This window comes from Trichosurus vulpecula, chromosome 9 (genome assembly GCF_011100635.1).
Source record: "Trichosurus vulpecula isolate mTriVul1 chromosome 9, mTriVul1.pri, whole genome shotgun sequence".
Lineage (NCBI taxonomy): Eukaryota > Metazoa > Chordata > Mammalia > Diprotodontia > Phalangeridae > Trichosurus > Trichosurus vulpecula.
Window position 1 is genome coordinate 207167769 of NC_050581.1, and position 20746 is coordinate 207188514.

Here is a 20746-nt window from a genome sequence, read left to right on the forward strand (position 1 = left end):
CCTCTGGAGCTGCCTTTGGCAGGGCCTGTCACAGATGAGGAAGATGGAGACTAAAACCAGGCTCTGGCCACATCATGGAAAGTGTTCATGCCAAGCAGCAGGAGCATTTTCTGTGATGGACCTGAGCCACATCAGCTGGAATGCAGCTTGGCCCATTTCCATGGCCCTTTGGGGATTCTGTCTCCCCAACAGCCTTCAACTTGAATACAGTCAGAACATCCTTTGGAAAGAATCTTGGGACCCAGCACAGCCTTGGCCGGGCCCTGCCCTTGTTCTCCTCCTTGTACCAACCTTCAGGCTGATGGCCACATGATCTCGTCCTGTCTGGGGCAGGTGGGGGGAGGAGTGTAGAACCAGCATCTAAGGGCTGCAAATACCCATGGTGACAGTGGGAAGTTGCTGAAAAAGAGAGTCCTACATATTAACTGTGTGTGGGAAAGGTGATCTCTGCTCCCCAGCCCTGTTTTCCTGCCTATTGGGCTGACAGAGACTCATGTTCTGCCTGGATCCTAGCCTGGGCAGTTCAGCATCCCTTGTAAGGTGTAGGGGTTGACCATGCCAATCTCTGGGTGTGGACTAGTTTACTATGCCAGTCTCTGGGCCTGGGCTAGCCTACCATGCCAGTTTCCAGGTCCAGGCTACCCTGCCATGTCAGTCTCTGGGCATGGGCTAGCTCACTATGCCCATCTTTGGGCCTGAGCTAGCCCACCATGCTGGTTTCCAGGCCTGGGATATCCCATCGTGTTGATCTCTGGCCATGAGCTAGCTCACTGTGCCATTCTCTGGGCCTGGGCTAGCCCATCATGCTGGTCTCCTGTCCCAGAGGTGTTTACATAGGCAGTCTTCCCCCTTGACCCAGCCTTGGGCCCTTTCTCTTTACAGGCAGCTCAGGCGGTGCTCATCTCCTTATTTGAGCTCAATACTCCCGAGTTTACAATGCTGCTGGGAGCTTTACCAAAAACCTTTCAGGATGGTGCTACCAAACTACTTCACAATCACCTTCGGAACACAGGCAGTGGCAGCCAGGTAATGCCAGGGAAGAGCTGGAGCTGCCACAGACTGGCAAAAGGCCCACCCCTTGCCCTGGGCTCACACCCAGTGATCTCCCTGGAGGGTTATGTTTATGGTTTACCTGGGTTCTCTTGGGTTACCTCTGCAGCTGCAGAGGGTGGGGGCAGTGAGACCAGGCAGAGGCTGTGGTGGGAGGACCTGAGGAGGGATCTAGGGGACAACCACCCTTTTGAAGGGAGGTGGCAGAGGGAATAACCTGCGAGATGGTGGCAGTGGGTGTGTTGGGCCCTGGGGGGCAGAGAAGCATAAGGATTACACCACAGGCTCAGACTTTGGCAGAAAAAGCCAAAAGGGCCTGTCTCAATATGGCTGATATGGTCTTCTTCCCTTTTAGGGTTCAATGGGGAGTCCCTTGACAAGGCCCACTCCACGCTCACCAGCTAATTGGTCCAGTCCTCTTACGTCCCCCACAAATACCGCCCAGAACACTCTGTTACCTAGGTAAGGACGTGTCCCCTGCTCCTTGGGTGGGGGCAGTGCGTCCCTTCCCTCACCCAGCCATTGTACTCACGTAGCCAGAACCAGTGCTAATCCCTGGGAGAGTCATGCAGAATAGACAGGTCCAGGCCTGGGGGTGCCTGGCCCCCAAAGCTGAAACCACAATGCTGCCTCATAAGGGCAGAAAAGTGGAATTCATTGGTTGTGCACCAGGTATTTGTTGGGTGCCTGCTGTGGGCCAGGCCTCACTGTGCTAGGCTCTGGCAGATCACAGAGACTTGCCAGTGAACTCGTGGTGTTTGGGAGTAGGGAGAGTGGACCCTGGCCCCTGGGCCATCCCGGAGGCAGTGGCACTGGATTGAACCTTGACAGCTTGTGAGAGGCCCCAGTCAACAGTGGGTAAGGGGGGTGGTCCAGTGTATCTGCTTGTTAGCCAGGCCTGGTGACCCAGCTTATGGGGACCACTCCCCATCTAGTTCACAGTGGGAACTATCCTTGTCCTTTACCTCCAAGAACATCCTGAAAGAGGAAAGAGCAGGAGGAAGCTTCAGGCTGGGAGATGCCTCTGTTGACGCCTTCTCTGCTCCTCTGAGTGGGGAAGGGGTACCTTTGTGCTTGGCGCGCATTCAGTGGGGCCCATGTCCAGCCTGGCTCAGGATTCATTTTTCATCATCCCTCCCCACTGAGGCCCCTTCTCACCAGGTTTTGACAAGATTGTTGTACAGTCATTCTGCATTTAAGTAAAATGCTGACGTTTTGGAGTTTTCTAGCCCATTCCTCCCAGATTATCCCAACTTGGCAGCCAGATGCTGGCTACCTTCTGCCTCATTTGTGTCCACATGGAGTCTGGATGTTCCCTGCCCTGTCCTGGCCACATTCCCATTGTCAGCGGCTGCCCACCCTTCCTGGCTGAGGGGCGTCCCTGGAAGACCTCCATTTTCCAGGCTGTCCTCTTGCAGAAGCGGCGGGGCCTGACCCAACTTGTCTTTGGCAGCGCATTTGACTACGACACAGAGAACATGAACTCGGAGGATATCTATAGCTCTCTAAGAGGTGTTACCGAAGCCATCCAGAATTTCAGCTTCCGCAGCCAAGAGGACATGAATGAGCCAGTGAAGAGGGATCCCAAGAGGGAGAGTGACGGTGAGCCGGTGAGTAGTCGCAGACCGGGCCCCCACCGCCAGCATCCTTCAACCCCAGGATTGGGTCTCAGACTCCATCCGCCTTTGTAGTTTGGGAGCTGAAGACACTGAGGCCCATGTCCTTAGTCATTAGTTCGTGGGTCATTAGGGTTGGGGGGAACCTTGGCGGTCATCTCACCCAGCCCTTTTGTTTCCCAGATGGCAAAAGGGAGGTGGTATGACTCACCCAGAGTTGCCCCAGTGGCAGGGTCAACCTCGGGATTGAAGCTCGGGTCCTGACTCAGCTCCCAGACCTGGTTTTTATTTGGTCCTGTCATTCAAGGGCCTCTTGGACAGAGCCCCGAGCATCCTTCCTGCTGCAAATGGCAGCATTGGTGTGAAGAGCACGGAGGCCAGACACCATAGATTTGTCAGATTCTCTGAAAACAGCAACCATCCAGGGGCAGGACCTTTGGGCCACCAGGATTTGTAAACTGTCGTCTCTCTCCTGCCCATTCAGATGGGCAGTGACCCCCGTGCTGGAGGTGATGCCCCTGACTCTGGCCGAGCAGTTCTCGACAACAAGACCTCAATGCTGAACACGATGCCCTCACACTCCTCCCCACGCTCTCGGGACTACAACCCCTACAATTACTCAGATGGCATCGGCTCCTTCAACAAGTCAGCCTTGAAGGAAGCCATGTTTGATGACGATGCAGATCAGTTTCCTGATGGTGAGTGCTGGGTGTGGACAGGGGAGGGTGGTGCTGAACAGAGCCAGGCCTGCAGGGCTGGGCATGGGAGGGCCGTCCAGCAGGGTCTGCTCAGAGGGAAGCAGCTGTGGGAGAAGGGGTCTGATGGGGTCTCCTTTGAGGGTGAGTCGGCTGGGACTTTGGGCAGTTTTTGTGCCAAGTCTCAGAATCCATCGTGGGGCCCTCTCCCCCTCCCTCACAGACCTGTCTCTGGACCACTCGGACCTGGTGGCTGAGCTGCTGAAGGAGCTGTCCAACCACAATGAGCGCGTGGAAGAGAGAAAAAGTGCCCTCTGTGAGCTACTGAAGCTGACGCAGGAAGACGCTTTTGGGGTCTGGGACGAGCACTTCAAAACTATCCTGCTCCTACTGCTCGAGACACTTGGGGACAGAGAGGTGATCGGGGCCCCCTCCCCTCTCCGTGAGCTGAGAGGGGCAGGCAGATCCCTGCCCCTTTAAACTTCCCAGCGTCTCTGTGCCTGGCAATGGCAGACCCAGGCTGAGGAGTCAATCGGCTGTGCTCAGCCCAGGGTCTCTGGAAGCAGGCTGGGACCCGCTGAGGGAAGGGCCCCCTCACCTGGGTCCAGGTGCAGTCCCCCTCAGCCAGCCCAGCCTCTGCACTTGGCTCCTCAGAGCACGGCTTTTGCTTAGTTGCATCATTCGCCCTGGGCCCATGGCCCACTATTTGGAGGCAGGTGCTTTCACCTCACCTCCATCTGGCACAGCAGTGGGTGATCCAGGTGTCTCTGCCTGGGTCCCCTCCCCATAGAGAGGAGATTCTGGCCTCTGGGAGGAATGGGACAGAGGCTGCCCGCTCCGTCCTCACAGCAGGGTGGGACAGAGGCCACCCACTCCGTCCTCATGGGGTGCTTCGTCTGCATTGGTGTGACATGCTCAAAGTTTCACCCAATGATCCTAACGCACATTTCTTCTCAGCACTCGGTCAGAGCTTTGGCCCTAAGAGTTCTCAGAGAAATCCTGAGGAACCAACCAGCCAGATTTAAAAACTATGCCGAGCTGACCATCATGAAGACCCTCGAGGCCCACAAGGACCCGCATAAAGAAGTAAGTCCCAAGCGGCTATGACCCCCTGGCTGTCAGCAGACGGTTGGACGCACATATCTGTGAAATGGGGATGTTGACCCTGGTCACCTCCTGACATCGAGCCCTACCTGCCTCCGGCTGAGAAGTGACCTCCCACCAGAGGGAAGAGGCGGGGCGGGGCCTGGCTGGCCACGGGATGGATGCTAACCCGGCTGCTGGCTGTGTCCAGTACCTTGGCGCCGAGTACCTTTCTGTGCCTGATTTTCCCTTGTCTGGATAATTAAGGCCTTGGAGCCCTAGGCTTGGGGTCAGGAAAGTCCGAGCCTGTCTCCTCTTCTGTCAGATGTCTGTGTGACCTTTCACCCTCTCCTCCCTGAGCTCTGGTGGCTGTGAGGGTGGCTCCGCCAGCCCAGGAGAGCCTGCAGGATAGTGTGTGCCCGCCTCCCCCATCCACAGAGGTCATAAGTAGAGCTGACCCCTCTAGAAATTGGGATGGGAAAGGGAAATGAGCCCCAGGACAACAATGGGGAGGGGTGGGGGTCGGCAGTCCTGTGAAGGGTGAGGAGAGGTGGAGATGAGAGAAGGGAGGGAGGCGGGGACCGGCACCAACATGATGGTGATGGCTGGGGGATGTGGAGGCTTGGAGAGAACAGCCTCTTTATGGTGAGGGTCTTTCTGGGATCAGCAATATGGTGCCCTCCTCTGCTGTCTCCCGAGAGGCAGGGCCACATCTGCCTGGCTTCTGCCTCCTCCACAGAGGCTGGGGGAGAGACCAGGTGGGAGGAGATCCCAAGTGGGACTGAACAGCCCTTGGCTCCCCACTGGTCCCTCAAAGACTGCAGCCTGGATGTCAGGACCATGACATCCCTGGATATGTGGGGCCAGAGTAGGTCACCTTGTGCCATGCCCAGAGCCCCAGCCTCCACCCAGGAAGTCAGCCACTAGGTGGGCTCTGGTGCCTTCCAGGGACCCCCAGCCCGAGTCATCACACATGCTCCCTGTCTACCAGGAGCTCAGTGAGCAATCCCAAACAACGAGGACAGTGTTGCATTCTAGCACGGAATGTGGGAGAGAGCCTCCTTCTCCACAAGAAACACGTTAGAAAGCTGGGTTTTGGTTCTTCTCCCTTGTGGTGTAGGTGGTGAGGTCCGCTGAAGAAGCAGCATCCATGCTGGCCACCTCCATCAGCCCAGAGCAGTGCATCAAAGTGCTGTGTCCCATCATCCAGACAGCAGACTACCCCATCAACCTGGCTGCCATCAAGATGCAGACCAAGGTGATTGAGAGGGTGTCCAAGGAGACCCTGGCCCAGCTGCTGCCAGAGATTGTACCAGGCCTCATCCAGGTGAGGAGAGCCCGCGGGTAGACAAGGAGCGCCAAGCAGATTTCAGGGGTGTGTTTGGACTCTGACCTTTTATGTCAGGGCTATCGCCCCTCCTTCAGTGACTCCATCATCAGTGGCCTCCCCATGTCAGGCTGGTCAGTCCTGGGACCCAGCCCAACAGGGTAGCCGGTAGAATTGCTGTCCATGTTCATCAAAGAAGTAGAAAATGTGAAATGGTCTTATCCCCTTTCCCAGTGATGGTGGTGCCTATCAGAAGGGCTCAGAGGGATAGCAGTCCTGTTTGTAAACCCTCAGTTAGCCGAGGGACTCTCCATGGAAGCAGGGCCTCAGTCCCGTGACCCTCAGGCTGACTGAGATACCCAACATGGATGGTCCTTTTTCTCCCAAGTCCCCTTGGGTGGGCAGAAAGAAGCCTGATGTCATTTTGTGAGGCTCCTGACCTGTGCCTCTGGCAGTGTCCCCCATGGCTCTTTGGCCATCATGCCATAGAGAAGTTGGCCAGCGCCCACAAGCCCACACAGTGGGGCTTTTGACGCATGGCGATTTCCATGGGGTGTGGCCATATAGTCAATGCTCCAGTGACCTTGTGTTACCGCCAGGGAGGCAGAGTCAGAAGGTCCCAGGCTCAGTGAGTGCCAAAAGTCATCCCCACCTCATGAAATCTGCTGGTGACTGATGTAGGAATCCCAGCAACATCCCTGGCCTTCCTGTGTCCTGCAAACACGGCAGAAGGATCTTGGAAAGAGAAGGTTCTGCGACTCATTTAACAGCATCACGAGGATATCTGTGCTCATTGCTGCCATCTTCTACAAGCGCCTTCCCCATCAAAGACACGACCTCCTTGCCCAGTGGAAAGAGGACGACTCTACCGGTCTGGAGCAGGCTCTCCAGTCCTGTCCCCCCATCCAACAGCAGAAGGCTTGGTAGGAGCTCCCACAGATTTAAATGGCAGGACATGTGGGTAGGCAGAAATGGGAGGAATGTGGCACCATCCCTGCCACCATCCTGTGTTCATCATGAGAGAAGGTAGCAGCCTTGCTCAGACTCTTAGCCCTCGGTCCTCAAGCAGCCACACAAGAAGGTGGAAGTGGTCCCGAAGCAGACCAGGGAGAGCCATGCATCCTATTCCTGCGCAGACCAACATGAATGGGAAAGTGTCAGCACCTACTCACCCAAGGCCTCTTTTGTGGATGGAGTCCAGTTTTTGTTCATTAGTGCATCCTTGATGGGGTGCTGCAACAGCTTCCCCCCAGGAGACCCTGCTTCTGACAAGTGTTAGGAATACAAGATGTCACTGGGTTCATTGACGATTAGAAAAGCCTTTACCTCTGAACAGGGTACAGCCTTCAGGGCCCTCCTCCCATAGCCCGAATAACCGACTGTCTGATGGTTAGCTTCCAGTGAGACACAAAACAGAGTGTGTGAGCAGCTGCTCACGTTGGTTCATGGCAGAGAGTGGGCTTTGATTTCCTAGACACACCTTGCTGACCTCAGAGAGGGCATGAGCCTAATCCTGGTGCTAGTAGGAATGGTTTGCTCTGTAGACTTTTGTTTGTTTTAGTTTTTAGTACATTTTTATCTCATCGATCGTTTCCTACTTAACACAGAAGAAAAATTTAACGATCTTTTTTAAAATTTTGAGTTCAAAATTGTTTTTTCCTGCTTGCCTCTCCCCCTCTTGGAGAAGGCAAGCAGTTTGATATTGATTATACAGGTGAAGTTATGCAAAACGTATTAACATATTAGCCACGTTGCAAAAGAAAACACACAAAAAAAAAACAAGAAGAAAGTTTTTAAGAAGTCTGCTTTGATCAGCATTCGGATCCCATCAGTTCTTTCTCTGGGGTGGAGAGCATTTTTCATCACGAGTCCTTTAGAATTGGTTTGGATCGCTGCATTGCTGAGAAGAGCTAAGTCATTCATACTTGATCATCGCACAATGTTGCTGATACTGCGTACGGTGATCTCCTGGTTCTGCTCACTTCACTTTGCGTCAGTTCATGGAAGGCTTTCCAGGTTTTCCTGAAATCTGCCTGCTCATCATTTCTTACAGCATCACAGTCACATACTCCACCTTATTCAGCCTTTCCCCAGTTGATGGGCACCCCCTCAGTTTCCAGTCCTTCACCACCAAAAAAAGAGCTGCTGTCAACATTTTTGTACAAATAAGTCCTTTTCCCTTTTTTGAAAATTGTTGGGATACAGACCTAGCAGTGGTGTTGCTGGATCCAGCCCTTTGGGCACAGTTCCAAATTGCTCTCCAGAATGGTTAGACCAGTTCACAACTTCACCGGCAGCACATTAGTGTTCCAATTTCCCACCTCCCCTCCACCATTTATCATTTCCCTTTTCTGTCCCGTTAGCCACCCGGTAGGTGTGAGGCGGTATCTCAGCATTGTTTTAATTTGCACCTTTCCAATCTGTAATGATTTAGAGCATTTTTTCATATGACTATAGATAGTTTTGAATGCTTCACCTGCAAACTACCTGTTTATAGTCTCTGGCTGTTTATCAATTGAGGACTATTTTCCTGTAGTCTCACAGATCTCACCTGTCGATAGGCAGATGAGGCCTTCACCTGGTGGGTGGAGCTCTTCCCTCTGGATGTGGATCCCCACCCCGACCAGGGCACTCAGCAGCAGTTTCCTCCCCAACCCCGGCCCGGCCATAGGTCACCAGCCCGTCCACCTTTCATATCTTCGGGCTTCATAATGACCTCCTGGCTCTGCTTGGGTTGATTCTCACCTTTCGTTCTTGAGAGGCTGCTGTACTTCATGCTCAGCCACTGACCCATCCTGTTGGAAAAGGGGCCTCTGTTTCTGGAGAAAGCCCAGCCCCCCACCCTCCTCTTCCTTTTCAGTTCTCAAACCTTTGCAGAGAAGAGGCAGAGAAAACATCAGTGCCCACTGGCCTTGAAGCCCCTTCCCCATCTATTTCTGTCCATGTGCAGGGCCTCCTCCATAGGGAGTCCTCATCAGGGAAAGGCCAGGCTTCTTCGGTGGACAGCATATTTAATAATGTGGAATTGACCAAAAGAGAGTGTATCCAAGCCCACTGGCATGTGATCTGTTCACCTTTTGTTAGATATGATTCATTGGAACAGTATGCCACCCTAAAGTCCCTCTTCTGACACGGTGTCTCCCCCTTCCATACATCAGAATAGAGCTGTCCCCTGTGAGCCTCTGATCGCAGATAGCAGGAGAGACCCGCGCTTACTGGAGGTGTTCCTCCCTTGGTAGAGGGGATCCAGATTGCCTACACAGCCTCCTATGTGCAGGGGACATCACCTCAGATGCTGGAGACTCAGAGGAGAGCCAAAGCCACCTGTCTCCATCCGTGCCTGCTATGGATGCCTGTTCAGTGCTCCGCTGACCTGAAAGTCCTCCAACCAGCCCGGGGCAAAGGAGTGACCTCAGGCTCAGTGGAGCCACCTCATCTGGCAAAGGCACCTGTGGATTTGAATGGCCATTTGGACATGCTTGCCGGAAGGTGTTTGCAGGAAGTGTAGATGCTGGCTTGAGCAGGCTGGACCCCATGCTTTGTGTATGGAGAGGTCTGAGATGGTTCACACAATGAATCTTGGCTTTTATGAGGTCACAGCCCCATTCTCTCTCTCTTCCTCAGGGATATGACAACTCAGAGAGCAGCGTCCGAAAAGCTTGCGTCTTCTGCCTTGTGGCCATCCATGCTGTCATTGGTGACGAGCTGAAGCCCCACCTCAGCCAGCTCACGGGGAGCAAGGTAAGTGTAGACCAGGGCCCTCCATGGGCTGGCGGAAGGCCGACTGTGCTGAGGTCAGGGATGGGGGCTCCCTTCCTTGTCACCCTCCTGGCCTCTGTCAGCAAGGGAAGGGAGGAGGAGGGAGTGGAGAGAAGCCTGCAAGGCCTTTCTGGAGCACGCAGGGCTCAGGAATACAGAGCAGAGAAACCCACTTTCTGGGTTCACAATTTAACCTTCCAGGGCACCAATATCCTCATTCATAATGTGTCCAGGTCCCAGAGGGGCCCAGAGGAGAGAGCTGGCCTCTAGATAGCCTGGCTCAGTGACCTGGGCAGGCCAGTCAGTCAGCAGGCATTGATTAAGCACCTACTGTGTGCTAGACCCTGGGCGAAGCACTGGGGATACAAAGAAAGGTAAGAGCCCCTTCCCTCAAGGAGCTTACATTGTACTGGAAGGGGGAGGAGTGGAACATGCCAACAACGTTGTACAAACAAATACATCACAGGTCATCCACAGAGAAAGGCACCAGCGTTAGGGCGATCAGAAGAGGTTTCTCGTAGGGGACCTGGCCTTAGCGGGGACTTGTGAGGGGCTGTCCGGGATGTGCAGATGAGGAGGGAGAACCTTCCAGACCTGGGGGATTCCAGGGAAAATGCCTGGAGTCTGGAGACGAAGGGTCTTGTGTGAATGGTACCCAGGAAGACAGAGACACAAGACGTCTGTGTTGGGGAAGGGGGAAGAGTCCAGTTTTAAGACTTTGGTTACAAAGCAGGTCTTGTGCGCTGATGGAGAGACTGCCCCTGGGGAGTTCTCAGGTCCCCCAGGCAGAGGAATGCCAAGGGCACTGTGATGTGCTCCCCTCAAACCCTCTGGCAGGCGCTGCTGTGCCAGGAAGGTGGGCGGGCACTGGAGCGCAGGACAGGGTGTTCAGTGCCTGACTGGGTGGTCCTAGAAAGGGGAGCGTGACATTGGGGTTGCTCCCAGGGGGGCTTCCCATCCCTCCTTGGGCCTCTCACACTCTGCTGAGATCACAGCTGGGGTGACCCTGGAGTCTCCCCTAATGATCTCCTCTCTATCCTGTCCTTGAGTCTTGTTGCTTCTCATCGCCTCCAGTGGTCCATGAGCTCTGCAAGGGCAGGGTCTGTCCCCTGCCTCTTTTTGTGTCCCCAGCACGCAGCCTGGGGCCTGGCACACAGTAGGTGCTGACTGACTGACTGGGTGCAGCTCTTTTGAATAAAGTGAAATTCATTTTCTTGTCCTTGGGGAAACTCCTCCGATGAAGAATGCAAGAAGCCAGAAAGGGGCTTTGATAGCTGGGTGCGCTCCCATCTACACACCCTTTCTCTGGCATTTGGCAGGGGGAGGCTTCCGCCCTCTGTTCAGTATCTTGTGTTCGGCCGGCCAGTGAAACACGCTGTCCGTCTGTCCCCTCTGCAGATGAAGCTGTTGAATCTGTACATCAAGCGGGCGCAGACAGGCTCCGGAGGGAGCGATCCCAGCATGGCCACCGACGTGCCCGGGCAGGGCTAGCCAAGCGAGCTAAACGTGACCAGGACGGAAAGGGACGCTTTGAGACCCGTTTCTGAACTCCGGCTTTCCCCCTTCTTGTTTTCTTTAACAGGTGGCTGTCCTCAGCCTGCATGTACCCGTCACATAGAGTGGTTCCAGATCCAAGGAAAACAGTATTAATATCGGTTAATGAACACAAAATAATTTTTAAAAAACCTGCTTCATTGTTTTACCGATCCTCACTCCTCTGTCTTCCCATTAACCTTTGCCAGTGTTATGATTGTATAAATTTTTTAAATTGCTGATTAAACAGGAATGCTTTGGGCTTCACAAGTTTAAAATCTAAAAACATTTTTGCCTTTATTCAGCTGCAGAATAATATTTGTTACTACTTTGAGTTCTGTTGACTATCATGTCCTTTGCTAGAAACGTGAAATGATGTGGAGAAAAAGCAAGACTGGCCCTGTGGAGGTTGCCCCTCACTCTTGGTGTGGGGGCCTTGGACACTAACGGAGTCAGCCCAGTCCTACCCAACGGGCTACTGATGCTGGTGGACGGCATCTGCCGTCTCAGACTGCTGAGGCCCAGGGGAGCCCCTGCGGGCCCAACTAGGCATGGGGCTGGCCAGCCCTCCCGTGGGGTGGGAGTGGGGAGCTTGGTCTGTCTCGCCATCTTCAGCTTCTGAGGCTTCCCTCCTCTGAGCTGCTCCACGTGTCTCGCACGACTTTCTGGACAAGTGGGCGAGACTGGGAATGGTTTTCTGAGTCTGGCCCGGCAGCAGACTCCTTAGCTCTCCCCTCTGTGGGCAGATGCACTCTTGGCGTGCTGAGGAGAGGGAAGCTGGTCCCCCATTCTCGGCCACCACCCTCTCTACCTCCGCAGAGCTCGCTCTTCTCACCGAGCCCGCGCCCACACCGTCCGTAGTCCTGCACAGCAAGCCCTTGGCAACTCCTGCCTCTGTGTCCATGACCCCGCCAGGTACTACCATCGTGGAGGCCGAGCCTGCTCGGCCGAGTCAACGTTAGAGACGGACGGAGAATCTCCTGAAGCAAGGGAAGATGTCCCGTCCTTTTGCCCCCTCCTCCTCCCCTCCCTCAGCACCTCATATTCCCTAACTGTTCATTACGTTGTGTATTTATGGTTCTTTGTTCTCCATTGTGCGTACCCCGGCAATAAAACTGTACATAATGTTACTTGGAAAACAAAGTGGCACCAGCGGTGTTTCTGTCGTGTTTTAAACCTGGCCGTCCCAAAAGAGGGAGGAGAGATCCTGGACAGAGATGGGACTACCAGCATGCCTTCTCACAGAAATGAATTTTCTGTTTGTTTTTAAAATGGCTTTAAGTAGGGTTTTACCTTGGTCAGTCGGAAGGTCCAGCTGTCATGCCTGGCATTTGTCGTGATGGTCCCACAACAGCCTGAAAAGGACCACATAGGAGACCTGGCAGACTGGGGGGAAACGGGGAAAGAAGTGGGAAATGTCGGCCCTGAGCCGCTCCATCAGCCAGGGAGCTAGAAAGCACCTCCAGACTCCTCAGAAACTAGAACTCCCCTTGTCCTGGGCCAGGCCATCAGCCTGGGGCCTGGGGCATTTCCCCTCCCCACCCCACACTGCTCCTGGGCCAGGTCCTGCCCTTGGGGGCCAAAGGGAACAGAGTGGCTTGTTGCCTTCTCTTCTCCAGGAGGGCAGGGACCTCCCTGCCCAGTGTGGCTCCCAGAGCTGACCGGTGCTCTGCAGAACAGAACTCGCAAGGGGACCCTTCCCCCTTCCTGCCCGCTGTGAGTTAATTACTCACTAATTAGTGAGCCTCAGCCTTCCTCTCCCAGCTCCCCCAGGCAGGGCTGCACAGAGTCAGGGGCTTACATGGATATCCTAACTTCCTGTTTGCTTTCTATCCCTTCCCCTGGAAGAGTGGGATATCTGTTTGGCTTGTAAAGCCCAGCACAGCCTTTGGTACTTGGAGTTGTCAGAATAAAGAGCTACATAAAAGTGAGGATGATCCTACATGCTGTGCTGGGAAGGGAGGAAAGGCACAGAAGGCGAGTGTCCGAGGGCAGCAGGAACTGGGCGTCTCGAGAAGGGCCAGGCACAGCAGTGATCTCTTCTTTGTCGTTGCTTTCTTGCTCATTTTAGTCAGGAGGTGACACTTTCTAAGTGGCCCAGGTTATGGATGACATTATTGAATTAAGATGTTTCCATCTTGCAGCATCCAGTAAGAGGAATGTTATTTATGTATATCTATCTATATTATATACACACACACACACACATACATACATACATGTGTATATATATAGATATATATAGATATATATATATATTGCTCCATAAAAGGAAGAAATCAGATGATGGAGGAAAAGTTGGAAAGGCCCTCCCAGAGAAGGCCACTCAGTGGTTTGTCCATGGTCACCCGAGCAGCAGAGCCAAGCTCTGGCCCCAGGCAGGCCTTCTGCCTGTCAATGCAGACTGGGTCCCTAGAGATAGCACAGACAGGGATCCCTGGTCCTAAGAGATGTACATGATGTCAATGTCAGGTGAGTTTTCTACACCTCTGAGTGTACAAACTACAGAACCATCTGCCATCTGAGCTGGAGAGTCATCTGTGAAGAGGGGAAGGAAGGAAGCATACATTGTGAAAAGCACCTACTATGTGCTAGGCACTGTGCGTAGAACTCAGGACACAAAGGAAGGCAAAGGAAAGTCCCTGCCATTAAGCATCTCCCCATCTAATGGAGGAGACAGACAACATGCAAGCAGCTCTGCCCAGCCTGGAGAGGCACAGGGCGAATTGGGGGTGGTGGTCTTGGAGGGTAGTGGGACCAGGACAGGCCTTGTACAAAAGGAGCAGAGGCTCAAAGGAAGCCCACAAGTGGAGACAAGGAACACACTGGATTCCTGGGGGATCACTAAGGACAAGGCACAGGCTCAGGAGACCAGTGTCACAGGGGACTTGGAAGGGTGACATGGAAGAAGCCTGGAAAGGGGGTAGCTGTCAGGTTGTGAAGATTATTATCATTGAACCTGGTGGTGAGAGGGAGCCACAGCAGTTATTTCTGGGGGAGAGGTGACTGACCAGTGAGTGGAGAATGAGCTGGAATAGGGAGAGGCTGAGGCAGGCAAGAGCCCATGCCAACATGCTTAAATTTGTCATGGTTTCCACAAATCAAGCTGGCCTCTGCCCCAGTGTCTCTCGGTGCCCTAGTTGCGGTATTTGATCCATTCTTCCAATATATAGTCAGATTAATATGGGGTCTGTAATCCCATCTGTGTGTTTCTTTCATCTGAGCTGGGGCTCGGCCTATTCCCTAGTCTCCTTGAAGGTGTGACTGACCTGGATGCAAGGGTTCAATATTTGTAGGATTTGTAGGGGTAGTTCTTACTTCACTATTCCGTTTGCCAGTAAGCCCCTTATTTTGGTACATTTTGTATAGCTCACTATTTGGAATACCATCTAGCCTTCTAAAAGCTACCCCTGCTTTCAATAGAGCAGTAAACATTTCTTTCCTTGTTACTCCACACTGAATCCATTGGCTATGTACCCTTCTTTCCTGAGGAAACTTATCTCTTCCCCAGTCTCCTAAGTCAACTTAACTGTGAAATCTTATCCAGCATGTCTGAAAGGGGGTTCCCTACTTCTGCAATCAGCAGAGTCAGAATCACGTTTATAAGTGGGGGGAGGGGAGGTGCCGTCTTAACGATCAAATTCCTATGAGAGACTCCCAATGGGAGTTTCATAATAAACTTCAGTGTTCCCCAACATAATAGCAGTCTTCATTACCTCCTCCTTTAACTTTCTCATACAGTCCCTAATTGAATACCAGGGCCTATCTGCAGTAGGCCACATAGTTTCACCAGGATATTCCTCTTCACAGCCTACCACAGACAAAGCCACAGATTGGTTGGTTGGTTAGTTCTTTGCGAATGACAGTCCTTAAAAGCTTGCTGTACAAGAGTTCTGACTAATATTTATGAATCTCATACAATCCACAGAATCTACAGATGCTCCTGCGGCCCTTCATCACTGATTCTCACCATCCAAGATATGAATGATTCTCCCATTCTCTGGGTGAACCTACGCAAGATATCTGTAATTTCCTGCTGTGTGAAATCCTCCAAAACCAGCCTAAACTGAGTAGTATGATCTTGCATTTCCTGTCTCCTTCGCACTTCTCTTGGAGAAGTCTGGTGTGGTCCTGTAACACTCAACGGTGGCTTAGAAGTAGCATGCAACAAAGTATCCTCCTGTCTGGATTCTCTGCCCCTGTTACCATGGTAACCAGACTGCCTGCTAGGCTCAACCTGGGCTGAACTGAGGTGCACTCTTGAGCTCTTTGGCTCCCTCTGCCTTCCAGCTGAATTTACAACAAGGCTGTTAGGTTCCTGCTGTTCTACCACCTGAGGTTCTCCACCTTGCTGTGGTATAGACTGAGTATTCTCAGATGTTTCAGAAACAGTCTGAGCCTGAGCACTCTCTCCTAATAGGCTATCTCTGTGTTCACATGCAATAGGATAGGCTGTGAGTAAAATCCAGCCTCGTCTAGAGATCGCTCTTGGGATCCCCATTCCTGGCTCAACAGTAACTTCTCTGAGGCATCGCTCCAAATCTCTGGGTCCTACACCCTGTAGCCTCTGCCTCCAGTCCTCACAGAGACCAGTGCCCTTAGACCATTCCCTTGCTAGGGAGCAATAAGTTATGTCCTCCCATCCTGGGACAACCATTTCTTCCTCTAAAACCCTTTTACCTCTAAATAGAGATCTTATTCCTTGTGATTCCATCCTTGTTGCCAAATAATGTATCAGTAAGTCAATAAACACAACATCAACGATGATCGTGAGTATGCCTATGTAGTTCTGTATCACAAGGAATGAGAGACTCTCCATAAAGAAGGTAAAAGATGTATAACATTTCTTCAGACACCAGAAAATAATATCCCATAACCAAATATTCAGCTCCCACAGCCAGTCAGTCCACTTTATCATAACAGCAAGGAACTTAAAACACCATATCACAGCCTGAAAAACCATCCCAAACTATCACCATCCCAAAACCTCTCTGACCCCCTGCTGGGGTCTTCCCCAAAACAAACTCACAGTACAGCTAAGTCAGCCTGTTCAGTTCTAACAATCACGGGGGCAGCCATTAGCAGTCACCAGCAGCCATAATCTCTCTCTCTCTCAGCATTTTCTGTGACATAACTTCCTCTTCCTGTCAGGAAGCTCCTCCCACCACATGTAACTTAGGTTTCTTGTGACGTAAGCAGGTCATGTGGCCTATCAATGGGTAGGAAAGATCTTCAAATATAAATTGCTAATACTTTCGGCCTGAAGATCTTTCTTATCCGTTAGGTAGGGCAATGGGAATTCTGGGATAACTGGCATCAACAGAACTTTGCACAACAGTGTAACAGGGGTAACACAAAATAAGTATATTAGACAGTGTCACCATTACCTCCTCGAACCACTGGGGCTCAAAATCTTGGGGTTAGGGGTGAAGATCTCATCTTCTAAAGCTTCTTCCTGCTACAAATGGATGTAGAGCTGTCCCTGCCCCAAGAGATTGAGTCCTATTGAAGAGGTCAGTTCTTTAGCAAGCTGGCATCTGGAACTCAGTTGACCCCAGGTCCAGGGACGACGCACCACAATCATGGACAGGTCCAGAGGTAACATCCGAACACATCAGAGGGTGACATCTGGCTAAAGCGATCAGGCATCTGCGGGTGGATGACACTAAGCCTGCAGGAAACAAATCTCACAAACAAATTTAGCAGACAAAAGCCAAAAAGAAACAAAGAGACTCTCATAGCCTCATTCATAATAGAATACATGAGTCAAGGGTACAATTTCATAATTATTTTCTCCTGGGTAAACCACTGTTACAGTATTGTCTTTCCCATGTGCTATAGTTTCTGCTGCCTTTGGAACATCATCCAGCTTCCGTTTTACCCATACTTTAGCTCCTAATTTTATTCTACCAGTAGAACCAAATCCTTCCTTTCCTCTGATAGTTATTTTGGAAGGAGGGTCAGTCTTCAAAAGGAGAGAGAGAGAGAGAGAGAGAGAGAGAGAGAGAGAGAGAGAGAGAGAGAGAGAGAGAGATTATGGCTGCTGGTGACTGCTAATGGCTGCCCCCGTGATTGTCAGAACTGAACAGGCTGACTTAGCTGTACTGTGAGTTTGTTTTGGGGAAGACCCCAGCAGGGGGTCAGAGAGGTTTTGGGATGGTGATAGTTTGGGATGGTTTTTCAGGCTGTGATATGGTGTTTTAAGTTCCTTGCTGTTATGATAAAGTGGACTGACTGGCTGTGGGAGCTGAATATTTGGTTATGGGATATTATTTTCTGGTGTCTGAAGAAATGTTATACATCTTTTACCTTCTTTATGGAGAGTCTCTCATTCCTTGTGATACAGAACTACATAGGCATACTCACGATCATCGTTGATGTTGTGTTTATTGACTTACTGATACATTATTTGGCAACAAGGATGGAATCACAAGGAATAAGATCTCTATTTAGAGGTAAAAGGGTTTTAGAGGAAGAAATGGTTGTCCCAGGATGGGAGGACATAACTTATTGCTCCCTAGCAAGGGAATGGTCTAAGGGCACTGGTCTCTGTGAGGACTGGAGGCAGAGGCTACAGGGTGTAGGACCCAGAGATTTGGAGCGATGCCTCAGAGAAGTTACTGTTGAGCCAGGAATGGGGATCCCAAGAGCGATCTCTAGACGAGGCTGGATTTTACTCACAGCCTATTCTATTGCATGTGAACACAGAGATAGACTATTAGGAGAGAGTGCTCAGGCTCAGACTGTTTCTGAAACATCTGAGAATACTCAGTCTATACCACAGCAAGGTGGAGAACCTCAGGTGGTAGAACAGCAGGAACCTAACAGCCTTGTTGTAAATTCAGCTAGAAGGCAGAGGGAGCCAAAGAGCTCAAGAGTGCACCTCAGTTCAGCCCAGGTTGAGCCTAGCAGGCAGTCTGGTTACCATGGTAACAGGGGCAGAGAATCCAGACAGGAGGATACTTTGTTGCATGCTACTTCTAAGCCACCGTTGAGTGTTACAGGACCACACCAGACTTCTCCAAGAGAAGTGCGCCCCATACAGCGAAGGAGACAGGAAATGCAAGATCATACTACTCAGTTTAGGCTGGTTTTGGAGGATTTCACACAGCAGGAAATTACAGATATCTTGCGTAGGTTCACCCAGAGAATGGGAGAATCATTCATATCTTGGATGGTGAGAATCAGTGATGAAGGGCCGCAGGAGCATCTGTAGATTCTGTGGATTGTATGAGATTCATAAGTATTAGTCAGAACTCTTTTGTACAGCAAGCTTTTAAGGACTGTCATTCGCAAAGAACTAACCAACCAACCAATCTGTGGCTTTGTCTGTGGTAGGCTGTGAAGAGGAATATCCTGGTGAAACTATGTGGCCTACTGCAGATAGGCCCTGGTATTCAATTAGGGACTGTATGAGAAAGTTAAAGGAGGAGGTAATGAAGACTGCTATTATGTTGGGGAACACTGAAGTTTATTATGAAACTCCCATTGGGAGTCTCTCATAGGAATTTGATCGTTAAGACGGCACCCCCCCTCCCCCCACTTATAAACGTGATTCTGACTCTGCTGATTGCAGAAGTAGGGAACCCCCTTTCAGACATGCTGGATAAGATTTCACAGTTAAGTTGACTTAGGAGACTGGGGAAGAGATAAGTTTCCTCAGGAAAGAAGGGTACATAGCCAATGGATTCAGTGTGGAGTAACAAGGAAAGAAATGTTTACTGCTCTATTGAAAGCAGGGGTAGCTTTTAGAAGGCTAGATGGTATTCCAAATAGTGAGCTATACAAAATGTACCAAAATAAGGGGCTTACTGGCAAACGGAATAGTGAAGTAAGAACTACCCCTACAAATCCTACAAATATTGAACCCTTGCATCCAAGTCAGTCACACCTTCAAGGAGACTAGGGAATAGGCCGAGCCCCAGCTCAGATGAAAGAAACACACAGATGGGATTACAGACCCCATATTAATCTGACTATATATTGGAAGAATGGATCAAATACCGCAACTAGGGCACTGAGAGACACTGGGGCGGAAGCCAGCTTGATTTGTGGAAACCGTGACAAATTTAAGCATGGAACTCCTATTACCGTCACAGGACTAGGAGGGGCTGAAATATCAGCCAAACAAGTGAAACTGATGATGAAAATTGAACAATTACCTAAGAAAGAATATACCATGGTCATTGTACCCCTTCCTAAATACATCACTGGAATAGATATATTGAAAGGCGTGACCCTGAATTTGCCTGAGGGGAGATAACAATTTGCAGTAAGGAAGACAGGAATTAATAGTTTTGGTGGGAAAAGTAAAGATGGACCCAATCACTTTACCTGAACTTTCTAAAGTAATGTCTTTGAAGCAGTATCCTGTGCCAGATCGGCGAGATGAAATTGCCAATACCATAAAGGCATATGTTGAATGAAGCAGGAGAGTTAGTTCCTTAAACCACTCAATGGAATAACCCTGTATGGCCAGTATGAAAGTCAGATGGAACATGGAAAATGACAGTGGATTATAGACAACTGAATAAAGTGACTCCACCCTTGTATGCTGCTGTTCCAGATACCATTACCTTAATAGAAAGGATCCAGAAATAGGATGGGTCTTGGTACGCAGTTATTGATTTGGCCAATGCTTTCTTTATGATCCCAATGGACTGCAAACAGTGGGACCAGTTTGCTTTCACGTGGCAGGGCCAACAATATACTTTTACCCGATTGCCACAAGGATATCTGCACAACCCAACTATTTGTGATAGGATTGTGGCTGAACATCTGGTGAACTGAAGTTACCTGGTGTACAGCTACCCACTACATAGATGATATTCTGATACAGGGGGAAAATGTAAAAGAAGTAGAGAAGAGTTTGATACTTTTAATTGAGCATATGAAAAGCAAAGGATGGGAAATTAACCCTGCAAAGATTCAAAGACCAGCTCAAACCATAAAGTTTGGGGATATACAACGGAATAAAGGACTGTGAGAAATTCTCCCACAAGATCGACAAAAGATTCAAGATTTTCCTATCCCCACCAACAAGAAGGAGGCACAAAAGTTCATAGGACTGTTTGGATATTGGAGGCATCATGTTCCACATCTTGGACAGATTTTGAAACCCTTATAAAAAGTTACCAGGAAAAAATATGAATTTGACTGGGGACTTGAACAGAGTAAAGCTTTTGAAGAAGCTAAAGCTGCTATACAATTGGCTCTGGATTTGTGGCCTATGCAAAGTGGACCAGTGGAATTGCAAGTGACTGTACAAGATGACTATGTGAATTGGAGTTTATGGCAGAAACAACAAAGCCAAAATGGACCCCTAGGATTTTGGTCAAGGAAATTACCTTCATCTGGATTGCAATAAACACCCTTTGAAAAGCACTTGTTAGCTGCATATTGGGCTTTGGTAGAGACTAAACAACTGACTCTGGACCATGAAGTGATGTTAAGGCCTGGAATCCCAATTATGACTGGGTAATGAGTACCCCAGCATCTCACACAACTGGACATGTGCAAGAGGCTAGCATAATTAAATGGAAATGGTATATTCAGAACAGATCGAAGACAGGCAAAAGTGGAGTTTCTGCTCCACGTGAATCTATCACCAGCATCAACATTGATGGAAGTGATAAACCCTGTGAACCAAGGCAACAGTTGGTACAATCCTTGGTAAAATGTGA

At 50.6% G+C, this 20746-nt stretch overlaps 1 protein-coding gene across 10 annotated transcripts in view; it reads left to right on the forward strand.

The window, feature by feature from the left end:
• The window catches only part of CLASP2 (cytoplasmic linker associated protein 2), a 155171-nt gene extending 142959 nt beyond the window's left edge, over positions 1 to 12212 (forward strand). For all 10 annotated transcript variants that reach the window (XM_036738226.1, XM_036738227.1, XM_036738228.1 and 7 more), the window contains 9 exons: positions 883 to 1026; positions 1406 to 1512; positions 2504 to 2660; positions 3151 to 3364; positions 3585 to 3778; positions 4319 to 4447; positions 5565 to 5771; positions 9396 to 9512; positions 10929 to 12212. In XM_036738226.1, coding sequence (XP_036594121.1) covers positions 883 to 1026; positions 1406 to 1512; positions 2504 to 2660; positions 3151 to 3364; positions 3585 to 3778; positions 4319 to 4447; positions 5565 to 5771; positions 9396 to 9512; positions 10929 to 11021 — 1362 coding nt within the window. In that variant the 3' untranslated portion in view covers positions 11022 to 12212. The remainder of the gene's footprint in view (positions 1 to 882; positions 1027 to 1405; positions 1513 to 2503; positions 2661 to 3150; positions 3365 to 3584; positions 3779 to 4318; positions 4448 to 5564; positions 5772 to 9395; positions 9513 to 10928) is intronic.
• The last annotated feature ends 8534 nt before the right edge of the window (positions 12213 to 20746 follow it).